At 26.4% G+C, this 13,372-nt stretch overlaps 2 protein-coding genes across 13 annotated transcripts in view; one reads left to right on the forward strand and one right to left on the reverse strand.

Moving 5' to 3' along the window:
* Positions 1-660: 660 nt before the first annotated feature.
* On the reverse strand, positions 661-12,456 carry Paics (PAICS bifunctional enzyme). 3 transcript variants are annotated; one of them, XM_087169054.1, is made up of 8 exons: positions 12,317-12,456; positions 10,419-10,616; positions 10,153-10,331; positions 7,629-7,833; positions 5,766-5,935; positions 4,962-5,139; positions 3,212-3,370; positions 661-1,454 (listed from the first exon to the last, which is right to left on the reverse strand). In XM_087169054.1, the coding sequence occupies exons 2-8, from the start codon at positions 10,612-10,614 to the stop codon at positions 1,291-1,293; spliced, it is 1,251 nt and encodes a 416-aa protein (XP_087025180.1). In that variant the 5' UTR covers positions 10,615-10,616; positions 12,317-12,456; the 3' UTR covers positions 661-1,290. The 3 variants fall into 3 exon arrangements, with proteins under 3 accessions (XP_087025180.1, XP_087025186.1, XP_087025175.1); XM_087169060.1 differs by lacking the exon at positions 12,317-12,456 and adding an exon at positions 12,073-12,212; XM_087169049.1 differs by lacking the exon at positions 12,317-12,456 and adding an exon at positions 11,984-12,162.
* A 45-nt stretch (positions 12,457-12,501) lies between these two features.
* Positions 12,502-13,372, forward strand: part of LOC107441410 (amidophosphoribosyltransferase) — a 36,974-nt gene continuing 36,103 nt past the window's right edge. For 7 of the 10 annotated variants that reach the window (XM_016054658.4, XM_016054653.4, XM_016054655.4 and 4 more), the window contains exon 1: positions 12,502-12,785. In XM_016054658.4, the coding sequence (XP_015910144.1) occupies positions 12,649-12,785 (137 nt within the window). In that variant the 5' untranslated portion in view covers positions 12,502-12,648. The remainder of the gene's footprint in view (positions 12,786-13,372) is intronic. The other 3 variants (XM_016054652.4, XM_016054654.4, XM_043051723.3) reach the window with 1 other exon arrangement.

Below are 13,372 nucleotides of genomic sequence, written 5' to 3' on the forward strand. Positions count from 1 at the left end.
TTCTTTTCAATTTTAAACATGATTTACTACATTTTGAAAGTAGTTTATAGACACATTTAAAAAAAGTTTTAGTTTGTTACATTTGTAACAAAGTAGTCGTAGCAAAATACACAAAGTATGTAGTTTTTCCGACCACTGAGCGTAGCATTAATATAAGAAATATTTTTCCTTTTTAATATTAAGCATTAAGATTTAAAAAATATAATAAATAACTCAGTATTGATTAATTGAAAAAATTTTTAACTTAATTTTTTACAATGCTATATGTACTTAATTTAATAACTTATTTTAAAATTACTGTAACAAAAGATCATAGAAATATTCTTTTTATTTAAAATTAACCATTCAGCAATTTATTGCAAAATTCATTTAGACAAACTTAGAAAAATCATATACAATCAAAGTTTCTTATTCCTTGAATTGAGAGTTTGATAACATCGCAATCTAAAAAAAAAAAATTCATTTTTTTTTGTTTTTCTACATTAAATAATGTTCTGTTATCTAATGTGTATATAATATTGACTTCATTCTTGTATAATAAGGGCAGTGAATACAGTACACTCTGATAACCAAGTTGGATTCCATTTATACTGATAAAACTTTTATTTTGGCAATAGTTCCATAAAAATATTTTCAAAGGATTGGCAACATCACACAGAATTGAAAAATTTTGCATTTAATATACATAAAAAATGAAACAGAAATCTACAGTAAATGATCACATTAGATCTATGATCAATATATTTTATTGTTTTTTTTTTTATAAATGGAACAAAAAATTCATTTAAAATTCTTCAGTCTCAAAAATATATATATAGAGCAACATTTAAAATATTGTAGCGTAAGAAAAGAATAGGTATTTAGGGTTGCAATACAAATCATTATCGAGAAACACTAAATTATAAACATCAAAACCAATTTGGCTGATAAAACTTAGAGATGTTTCTGATAGTGGCTTTTTATATCTACTCATTTTTTTCAGGCATCAAATAAAATCTTATTTTTTTTAAACTTTGCATTGTGTATCAAAGATTTATTAAAGTTTTCCTTTTCCTTATCGAAAAATTTATTTCCGTATCTTATTGTGCACACTTTTTCGAAAAATTTAAGAATTCTTAAAATATATATTAGCGTGCTGATTAAGAACCCGTATAAGAATAGAACTAGGAATTATTGGTGCTTGAGTTTTCCATAGAATATAGAAAAACATTACTTTGATTTGAAAGACATTTAGGAATGACAACTAAAATGTTTGATTCTTTTACAAAAAAGAACACCCTAAAATGTGCACTATTCTTCAGATACTATATCCTTATCAGTCTGTAGCATAGCAACCCACACATTCAATTGCCTTGCTCTAAGTCGAGACCAGATGACATGATCGTTCAATGCTAAGATTTGGGCAGCAGCAATTGCAGCACCATCTGGTAATAATATTGTAGTGCATCCAAGACCTAAAAATTTTTTTAAAGAAAAATAAATCAATGTATAAAATAAATTTCTTAGAACACATTTCAATTGACAACGACAAAAATGTAAAAATTATTTTTTTAATTACTATTTTTGATAGCAGATACCACAACATTGCAAAAATCCATAAAACCCGCCCGGGTTTTATTGGGTGGGCCCACCTTGAAAAAAACCACTTGGAATGATTTTTTCAAAAAAAAAAAAAAAAAAAAAAAAAATTTAAATTAAAATTTATATTGTATATAATTTAATTTTAATTTTATATAATTTATTGTGCGGCATAAATATCTGTCAAATAGAGTTGCAGGATTTATATGATTAAGTTTTTAATATTTATAAAGTAAAAGAAACTTGAATCTATAATTTTATAGTAGCATTGAAAACTTTAAGTGGGTTTTTTCAAAAAGTAATATTTTAATGAAATTAAATCAAATAGAAATTTAAATAATATAGTCTGAAAAGATCAATTTTTCAAATATAGTTGCATGCTTTTTATATAAATAAACAGGTTATTATTATTAATTCATATGGTTAAAAAATTGAAAAGAAACTTTTTTTTTTTTTAACTAAGTGATACATTAACAAATTTAAACAGTTTTATTTTCAAGTCTTAAAAAAATAAGCTAAAACTTTTTATAAAGAGAACTTTTTAAAATTATTTATCTAAAAATGAAATTATTTTCTTAGGGTTAATTACTTGAAAATAATGGAGAAGTAACTGATACTCTTTATAATTATACATAATTTTAATTTATTTTCTATTAATCTTAATATAAAACCATGGTAAACCATTCAATATTTATCTCAGTTTTTTATTAAAAACAAAAGTCAGATGAAATTTTAGTTTTTACTGACTATAATTTCATAATGGGTAATATATATGTTTAATAAATATAGTAAATAAATGCATGTTGAAACAAAAAGATTAATAAACTTATTCCTTTTATATTACTGCATTTATATATTATAATGCTTGGGTTAAAAATTGTGAAACGTTATGTACTTAACAATAAAGAAGATTCAAATATATATTAGTGATAATGCATTATTTAAACTTAATATAAAATACATATAACAAAATTAAAATAACTTTTTGGATTTATTTCTAGTTTTAAGCTCATACAACACTTTTGAATAAATAAAAATATTTGCTAAGTAAAACTTAAAATTTATGAGCACTAAATCAAAAAACCCAATTTCCCCCAGGTTTTTTCAATAAAACACAGGCGGGTTGGTTTTTTTTCAAACCCTGCTAAAATCACAAATTTATTAAGTCTTTTGTATAACAAAATATATTATGCCTTTATAACTTGTCTGAAAGCTACTAATGAAAAAAAAGAAGAAGCTTTCGAAATTTCAGAATGTTCTTCTCACTAAAAACATTCAAATACTGTCACCTAGTAATTTCTTTAAGTAAAATCTATAAACTATAATTGTCATTAATAAAACCAATTTTGCAAATAACACTATAAAATATATATACAAACCAAATATTTCTGCAAATGTTATGAGAATTATGTATATAATTTGCTTATTAGTGGTTAGCTACAATTCTTCAGACAATTGAAGGACAACAGTAATTAAAATTTCGAAGAAAATTTTTTTTTTTTTACTCCCACAGAAAACAAAAACATCTGAATTTATTCAGCAAAATTAAAGACTAATAATTTAAGTAATGAGGTTTAACCAAATGATTATGAAAATAAAAATAAGTGACAGAAGTTTTGTATTAATTTTTTACCTGATGGCAACCTAAGAGAAGACCAAATATCTTCACTAGCCCAGTTAGAAGAAATGGGTGGGCAATTAATTACTGGAGCTATTGTATTCCCTGATGTAACAGGACCTAATCCATTACTTCTGCCAGCAACAGCTATGAATACAGTTGGTTGACCATGACCTTGAATAAAAAAGGATATTAATTAATTAGTCATCAAATAAAAAAAGGTGCAGCAGTGTTAAGAAAGAAAATCAGTTTCATCAAAAATTGATTGACTTGTTAGAATATAGTAGAGTATACTGAAAGTATATTGCTATACATTTACGAAATAAACACATTGGCAATAGTATATAGACTACAAATTTTAGAATTACCAAACTGATATAAGTAATTAGAATTCTTAGTTGTACTAAACAGGTTTTTCCAAAGACATATTTAATCACGTGTGAAAGAAATAAAGTTTAACATTTGACATTAAAGACTGCTTGCAAACTGCTGTTTAAAATGTTAATCTTAGATTTATAAAAGAAAACATTTTCCCCCTTAAATTTGATTTCAGTCCTTTGAGATCAAATGATCTACCCTAGCTGAAATATGACACCAATCCAAATTGATAAGGCCAACTGCATCAACATACCACCTGTTTCTGAGTAAAGCTTTTTTGAAATCAATGGAATAAGATCTACTCCTTAAGCAGTGACGTAGATAGGGGACTATATAGGGTTAAGACCACTCCCAAAATAAAAATAAAGGAATTACAATTTATCACTTTATTATGGAAAAAAATTGCTTCTTCAAGCTTGAACTATTTAATTCAATTTAGAAATGGACAGCATATACATTAACTGCTAATTGCAATTACTAAGCATGCATTCTGAGATTAATAACTATCAAATAGGCATGTAGAATTATGTTAGATCATTAAGCATAGTTGTAAGGAACAATAATAGTATGATATAAAAGGTACATATTGTTTTTTTGTCAGGATTCTCCTAATATTTGGATTTTTTTTTTCTTTTTTCACATTATGTAGAAAAAAGTCAGTTTTCAGCAATTTTTCTGTTAGTCACCAAATTCTTATTGAAGTAAAACACAGATTTGTTAAAATTAGTAAAGTATTTTTTTTAAAACCCTGAGTTAATATTTATGGCATATTTACACTCATTTTAAAATAACCTCGTTATAACACTTGCTTTGCCATGATTGTCAGCCTCTCAAATGTCACATTATCAATTATTTTGACACATTCTTAATTATTTTTCAATTAAGAAAATATATTCAGTTTTAATCTTAAATTTAATTTTTAATAACACATATCCACCAAACATAATTTTTATAGGCATTCACAATAGTGACATTATAACACTAGTTTTTGTTCGGAAAACAGGGGTCACAATATGGAGCGTTGATTGTAAATTTCTAGATTCAATGTTTCGGGATTAATAATTTGAGCACCATTCATCATTATATTTGAAAAGGTTATTAAATTTTTTAGAAAGGTATGACAATAAAAAGCAATTTAATTAATAGTTTTGATCACTGATTGGAGAAGATTTTGATTAACAGTACATTCTAAAACTTGTCCTTGAAAAGAATATGGAAGTTTTTCTGAGCTCAGTGAAGATACCCATAATGCTTAATAGTATTGATTTTTTTTTCAAAAAATTGTTTCATAAAAATTATCTAGATTATTATATACAATAATAAAGACCTAAGTTACAAAACATATGCAGAATTCAACTCAAAATCGTACTAAATGCACTGTTTATACCTTCAAATTCAGAGATGATATTTAATAAAGCAGCAGGTCCTCTATGTGCTGACATTACTCGCAAGATAGTTGGAATTTTTAATTTATCACAGGCTTCTTTAATTTTGGCACAATGACTCTTATCTGATGCAGATCCCATTAGAATTACAACTTGGCCTTTGGCAGAAGGTAAAAATTCCTGAAATAATAATTAAATTAGTTCATAATTTAACCATAAATGTAAAGCCTTTTCTAGCTAAAACGAAAGAAGACACATCATTTGTTAAATCTCTTTAATAGTAAAGCAATGTCTTTTTTTTTTTAAAGGAAAAAAAAAATTAGCATATGTTATTGCAGTATTAAGCTTGATCACATGTCCGGTATTGAGGGTGATAAATGTTATAGCACAGAAACCACTATTTCTTATAGATTCCATTTAAGATAGATTTTTAAATCATAGATTTTCTAAAAACTGTTTTGAGCTTTATTATAAATTACCTAGCTTTTATTCTTATTTAATGAAGGTATTAAAAAATATAATAAGTAATAACTTATGATTCAATCAATGAGAGACATTGCTAGTCTGAAATTTAATGCTCTTCTGGAGGAGTTAAGCCGTTACTGTTGGTAGGATTTTTTTATTTATTGATGAGCATCATATTATATTAAACATAATATTTAAAAATATTATCTCTGGCAACAAAAAAAAAAATCCAAATAAGCCCATTATTCTGCTTAAAAAAAACCAAATTATGCCAATTAGTCACATTACATTTTGGCAGATCATAGAAAGATTTAATAAAAAATTATTCATTTTATTGTTACCTTCACTTTTTCAGCAACCCATTGAAAGTTTCTTTTAACTTTATCTAAGTCTTCCTGTGTTACAGTTGACAAATTTCTATAGACCTGCTTATCAACCATAAGTCTTTTGTCTCCAGATGGCCATAACCTCCATGAATCACTATCAATAACATCGCCTAATACAAGTTCTCCTAAATTATGGATGACACACAATTACTTATAAATTCATTAAGTGTGTTTAAAAAAATTTGTTCTTTTTTAAAAGAATGCAATATTTTAAAAATGTTAAATGTGGAATAAATTATATCTAAAATATACAATGTAAAAAAGCTTTTTTACAACATTACTTACAATTAGTTATGGTAAAAGGGAATTTAAGATGACAGAGAATTATTGAGTAGCATTCGCAATTTATAGCATTAACGAAAGGGCAAATTGTAATAATAAAGACTTATATATCTGAAAATCAATAATTTATTAATCTATTCTAGACCAATAATTTTTTTACAGATTTTTATTTCAGAAACAAAACATAATCTGATAATCAGGAACAAATTATCTAACGATTTTGGAACATATGCAAAGAATTCTGTAAAGAAAAATACAAATATTTTAAAAATATAAATATTTTAAATACTTTATTTGGAGAAAAAAATTCTGTTTTCTTTCTAAAAATTACAAGACTAATTTTTTGGAAAAAAATACTAGGCTTTTCAGCACGGTTGCCACAGAAAAAAAGAACAAAATAGTTGGTTCTAGTAGCCTAAAGTATGAAAATAGTCGCCTAAAATTATGAAAATAGTTGCCTAAATAAGAACAAAAATGTTTCAATACTATGAGTAAAATTTTATTAAATGACTTCATTGTAATATACCATGATCCACTTTGTCAAATGATAATTTTTAAATAAACGTTAGTGTTCTAGTACTAAATTTTTATACAAAAAAATAAGCATATTTGCAGAACATTAAATACGCTAGAATTAAAGCAGAAAAATAATTTTTTGTTAAAAAAAAACACACTCTTTCTATTAATTTTCTCTTTCACATAGTTTTTCCTTTTATCAATAATTGATTTAGCAAATATATATATATATAGATTGAAAAAGTGACTGCTAAAATTTAAAATTCACGCAACATAGTATCGTATTAAAAATTGGGTTCTTTAAAATCATGCAGAGTTTCGTAGCAATAACTGTTATAGAAACAAAATAGATTCACAATGGAATCTGTGCAAATTGAGAGCATTAAAAAGCGATGACTCAAATTTGCAATTCAATAGATGTATATATATATTTTTTTAGAAGAAAAAAAAAATTCATTACGTTCAGAAGCGACCATGGGCTGCAGGCTGTCAACCTAATTTATGCTAAAAAAAAAAAAAAACATTGCTAGGAGCACAGAAAATTCCCCTTTTCCTGAAAATAGTTGCTTTTATAGCCTTTTCAGGCAAAAAAAATTAGCCATAGTTGCTTCATGTCGAAAATAGTTGCAAATAGTCGCATTTTACTCACCTGTGGCAACCCTGTTTTAGTTACCTATAATCAATTTTCTCTGCTTTTTTGGAGGGGGTTATTAGGAGAATATAAATTAATATTCTCTGTTATTTATTAAATTTTTTGATATTTCCCTAAATAATAAAATTCCCTGACTTTTTCATGTTCTCGTTAATGTCCCTGTTTCTACTTAAATATGCAGTTATTTGATCATGAACATCAAAAATTAAAACTATTTGTTGAAGTTAACTAATAATTGTAGCATTCTTTAAATTATGTAAGCATATTTAACACTAAATTGATTAAAATATCATGATAGATTAATAGCTGATAAGAAAACAATATAAATAGAAAACGTATAAATAATAATAAATAAAAAAAATACTAACCATTAGTTGTAACACCGTATTCAACTTTCATATCAATTAAACTGCATCCTAAAGAAGCCCAAGCTTTTTCCAGAACTTCAAAAATGCAAGCTGTTGTCTTGTGCATTATTTTTACTTCATATTTTCCAATTTTAAGACCACCAACAACTAACTCGGCACAAATCAATTGTTCATCTGACCACTGAGGATCATGATTAGCATCATCCTATTAAAATCAATGAAATTATAAAACTATACACAGAATATAAATTAGATAAACAAAAACACAGCATATCGTAAGTATTTCATCAACAAAATCATCACTCCGAGAATATTTTCATTAGCTTTTAAGGCAATCAGAGTAGAATTGTAAAAAATAGAGAGCCTTTGCAAATTCCTTCATTTAGGTTCAATCAACAGGGATGAGAGTAGTCAGAAAGTAAAAAAGAGGAAATCCAAGAATGTTATGTCCATATATAAACAAAATGGAAATCCATATATAAACCATATGGAAATCCATATATAAACAAACATTTGACAAAAAAAGTGCGATTTTTAAACTTGTAAGCCATGTGATTATAAATCCCGATATGAGGCTTTTAAATCACGTGAATATGAAACTCTACATCGAATTTAAAAAATGCGAACATACAAATCATGATGCATAATTTTAAAATCGCGAGATATTACAACGGCAAAAACGAATCACGATATTGGATTTTAAGCTCGCGTAGCTACATAGGGTTTTAAAATCTCGTAAATAAAAATCGCAATGTACAATATTTAAATGGCCTGAATAAGAATCGCAACGTTCAACTTTTAAATCAGGTAAATACGAAAATCGATGATTGATAATAAAATCGCGATTTTAAAAATTCAAAAATACAAAACACGATATTAGATTTTTAAATCTCGTAAATACGAGTCATAATGTACGATATTTAAAAAGCGTAAGTCAGAATTGCAATGCGCAACTTTTAAATCAGGTAAATACGAAAATCGATGATTGATATTAAAATCGCGTGAATAAAAATCGAGATATTTGCAGAGTCTGGACTTGGAATTTCTAAAAAGCTTGTTTGAATTATTTTTTGTTTACACAATAAATAAAAATTTACAAGATTAATTGAATGAGCAAATAAATAATTTCACCTCTATTTTTTTTCGCTTTTTTTGTTTGCTTTCACTCCAGAATACAAGAAACAGCCACGTCTAAATTACGAAAATACGAGCTATCCCGCTGACGGATGAAAAATACGGAAAATCTTATTTTCTGTGCGTGAAATCAGAGAAAATAGCTAATATAAGTAAACATTGCGGAAGGGTTAGCAGCTAGGACGTAGTTTGAATTTTCTGTTTTTCGTTGAAAATCGTAAATAAATATAATTATTTGACTTCAACGACTGAATTTTTTTTTTAAAAAAAGGGGATATTTATAAATAAATAAAAAAAAAAGCTTTTAGATAATCTGAGTTTTTGATAAAAAGGCTGAAATTCGAGAGACAAAAGCGAAAAAAATCTCATCCCTGTATAAAGGTCAACCAGTTTTATCCCAAGAAAATGATTTTTAGAGAAACTTCAGATGAAGGAATGAGGACTTCAATAATTTCGCTCCGCGGAAAATTAAATTCCTCATAAAATATTTTAACTTGTGCAAATAACAATTTCAGCGGAAATTAGCGGAAAAAATGGAAAAATCTGAGAAAAAGCGGAAATCCGCGAATCCGCGGAAGAATCTCATACCTGAATCAATCAATAGCAAAAATAGAATGTTTTCAAAATTCTATATTTTAAGTTAGTGGACACAATTGTCCAAACTAAGGCATCAACCTTTAGCATTCAAATGCAAAATGCGTTGCTTCTAAGGGCAACAAATGCTGTTAAAGAAACAGTAGCAAATTAAAAAAAAATTAGTTGTAAAAAAATTAGTTAAAAAAGGTATTCATTTTAATAAAATGGGCCAGAGGGATCTGTTTTTCTAGGATAAGAACAGGAAGTATATCTAAACAGCTTTGCAAAGTCTAGTGTAGTATCTGCATATCTTTCTTTAAATTTAGTACGCTTCTTCTTGAGATAATAAAGAACTACTAATTAATTTGAAGTTCTTTTTTATTACTTTTATCACATATTACGAAGGAAATACTTTGATCACTTAATGAATATTTACTTAGATCACAAAACATGATGATAATTCCTGCTGTTAGATTAATTTTAAAATCATTCAATACATTTTAACCAGAAAAATAAATTAGGAGATTTTTTCTAAATTATATTTCAACAGTATAACTTTTTGCGTTTGTCTGCTACTTTAGTAAAAGCAATGAAATAATTAAATTTCTGAAATAGTTAGTCAAGTGCTTGTTTCAAAATTTTTCAAGTAATCTGAGTATATTTCACAGTTTATACATAGTCCTTTCTCTGAATCAGGTTTACATAAATACAAATTATGCATAATATTACAACAGATTTTAATATTACATTACACACACACACAAAATGCATATAAATGAAATAAAAGTATTTCTAACAACTGGCTACAACTTACCTTGTAGAACGTCTCAAGTTTTAAGGGGCAAAAACGATACCCTTCTTTCACGCCTGGATTTCTTCGCAAAAAGGAGCCAGTGGCATGGCGTCGAGCAACCCATTCAATGGGAATCATACTGCATTTTTTGGCTACCAAAGATTTCTCATCATGTTGATTAATAAAGTGAGTTTTAATTCCTAAAATATTAAAAATTTAATAAAAGCTAGTTAAAAAAATTAAAAATAAGCAGAACAAAGTATATTGTAAAAGAAAAATCAGACTACCTATTTCATTTAGATATTTGAAGATCATGGCAGTAGTAGCAGTCGAGATTACCGATTTTCCTTCCATGTCATGGGCTTTTGCTCCATCACCAGCAGTTATTCTATCTTTTGATATCATTAAGACATTATCTGGCTCATTGAGAATATTGAAGATCTGCTTGGTTTTGCCTTCAATTATAAGGTCTCCTACTTTCATTTCTAAAAATAAAATAGTAATGCATTTATTTTCATATTATGATCTTGGCATTCATTATAAATTACAACTTATAGTTAATTAGAAAAAACCAATATAAATAATGTCAAAAATTTTATAACTATCATTCAAACTAATTCCGGATAATCTTTGAAAAAGTATGACAAAATTATAGCTTTAAAATTCCAAAATGTAGAGATATATTAATTCAAGGTATCAAAAAACATTTCAATTTTCTTCAATGGATGCAATTCAAGGATTACTATAACAATCTTACAGGCTTGAGAGCCTAAACTTAATAAATATAGGCTAATTAATTAGCACAGGCAGTAATTCAAGTTAAAGTAGTTTAGTAATTTCTGTAATGTTCAATATTAAAAATATTAAACATGTTTGTGAAATTAAGTGCATTATTTTTTAAAAAAAATTTGCAGTCAGAGTGCTGTTAAGTAATTTGGATTATTTTCTCCATCTTAGTAAAAATTTAAATAAATTGCTTGTTAGTTCTGATTTGAAATAGCTTCCATATTGTTTAAGATACATATAAGTATTAGTTCCGGTTCATCTGTATGTATCTGTTTAAAATTAGAATTTTTTTCTTCTTAAATTCACTAAAAAATTTTTAAATGATATAAACTAAACTAAAATTACCAAATAAGTCTTTTTATTGCATTTGCAATAAAAGCTTTTTTGTAAACATTTAATTTTAAGCAAAAGCTTTTGAAATTTTTAGAAATTCTTCTGTTTTGAAATATGAAACTGCACAAGAAAAGCTTCCAATCGAATGCTCATTTTAGATCAAGAATAAATTGGTGCGGTAATAATATCACTTTCATAAAGTCTTCAGCAAACCAGTTGATGATTAAAAAGCTATATTGCATCAATTGAGCAGATTAATTAGTCAAGCAGGTTAATTGAGCAAGTTAAATTAGTGTATGAAAATTATTTTTAAATGCATAAGGTAACAAATTGATCATGATTGAAATTTAAAACATTTATTTTTTTAATTAATGGAATTAAATTAATTAAAATGGGTCAGATTCAGATTTTATATAAAAATTTGAGCGAAGATGGCATTTTCCCATGCATAAATAATTTCAAAATGCCTAAGTTAAAAAGTTGACTACTGGCAGATTATGCTCAAAGGTTATCAAATGAAGCCAGGAAAAATTTAAATAATTAAAAAAAAAAAAGCAGTAGCTAATGATGAAATAATTCTCTAATCAAAGTATTACTAGATTCCACCCTGCAAAATAAAGATAAGACAAATAATAAGTGTTGTTATAGTTTAGATTCATTTAAGCGGTATAAAACCTTTAGATATGTTTAAAATTTAAAAAATTGGATTTTGTTTGTTTAAAGAAAAACTTACCGTAAACCATTTTTGAAAAATAAAATTAGTAGCAGAAAAGAGTAAAGAAATAATGATTAGGAATCTTAATTCCAACTGAAGATTTATACCTTTGGAATGATGAAACGCTTTAGTGACTAAATAAGATAAGATGATTTCAATGTTATCACTGATTTCAAAATGTTTTTATCTACGGAGGACAAGATAAGTGTTATCTAAATTGAATAAGCACTTAAAAACTGATATCACACATCAAGACAGCATTTGGTTCTCTCAGAAAAATTGAAATGGTAAAAAGAAATAAAAAATGAAACAAACGAAGTCATAATTAAGTATTGATTACAAGAAACTTACTTGAATTTTGAATACTACGCAGTTGACAAAATTTTAGTTATTCAGACAATTTGTACGCCTGGGTTTGTTGACAAAGTTTTCAAATGGAGCGCTAAATTGAGTAATTTGTAAAAACTTGTTTCCTTGCGGAAGAATACATGTTTGATCAGCAGATAGAGTAAAACTTTTACAGCCAACCAGCGAGTTATATTTCTGATTGAGCGTAAACAAGCGACCTTGTAGTAAAATCACGTGGTGGATTTTATTCGAGCTGATATTGGCGCCCACCTCAAATCGTTGAATAAGTTTATACATGTGCGCATAGTTTAGCCTGTCAATAACTATAATTTAACATGAGTTTGTCTAAATATGAAGATTTTGAACTGCAAACAGCTTGCGGCATCTTTGGTTGCCTAGCTACGGGAGAGTGGCCGACTAATTTAGATGTTGCCCACATTATTTACCTAGGTTTGATCGCATTGCAGCATAGGTAAGTTTTTGATTCAATTTTGCTCAAAATATTTTAATGTAATTATCTATTTTATTAAGAAATATTTTCATTTTACTATATTGATTTAAATCAAATGTAGCTCGCAAAACGTTGTTAAAGATAAAACAATTATTTCAAAATGATTATTTTTATGTCAATAGTTAAATTTTTATTATAATTTTTCTTTTTTGAGAAAGATATTATCAATGAGACATTATTTGAATATATTAGAAGGAATTTTATTTCAATTTAATAGATTATAGATAACTTTTTCTATTTTATTTCGACTATTGGTTGGAATTTGATTATTTTATCTACTAAAGTTGTGTTGTTAACTTTATTGAACGAATGAATTTCAATAACTTAAATTTTATTTCATTGAAAAATATGTTCGAGGTGAAAAGTTTTTCTGATAAAAGTTTTGTTAGATTTTTAAATAGTCTTAATACTTTTTTTACTGTCTGTCGAAAGTTGTTTTATATTTATTACAGCAAGGATTTTATTTCGATAGGGCCTAAAATTATTCATCTGTAAAACTATGAAAAGAAAAGAATTTTAATTAATAAGACCGGGAATATAATTTTTAA

This window comes from Parasteatoda tepidariorum, chromosome 1 (genome assembly GCF_982258835.1).
Source record: "Parasteatoda tepidariorum strain Cologne lab strain chromosome 1, Ptep-v5.0, whole genome shotgun sequence".
Classification (NCBI taxonomy): domain Eukaryota; kingdom Metazoa; phylum Arthropoda; class Arachnida; order Araneae; family Theridiidae; genus Parasteatoda; species Parasteatoda tepidariorum.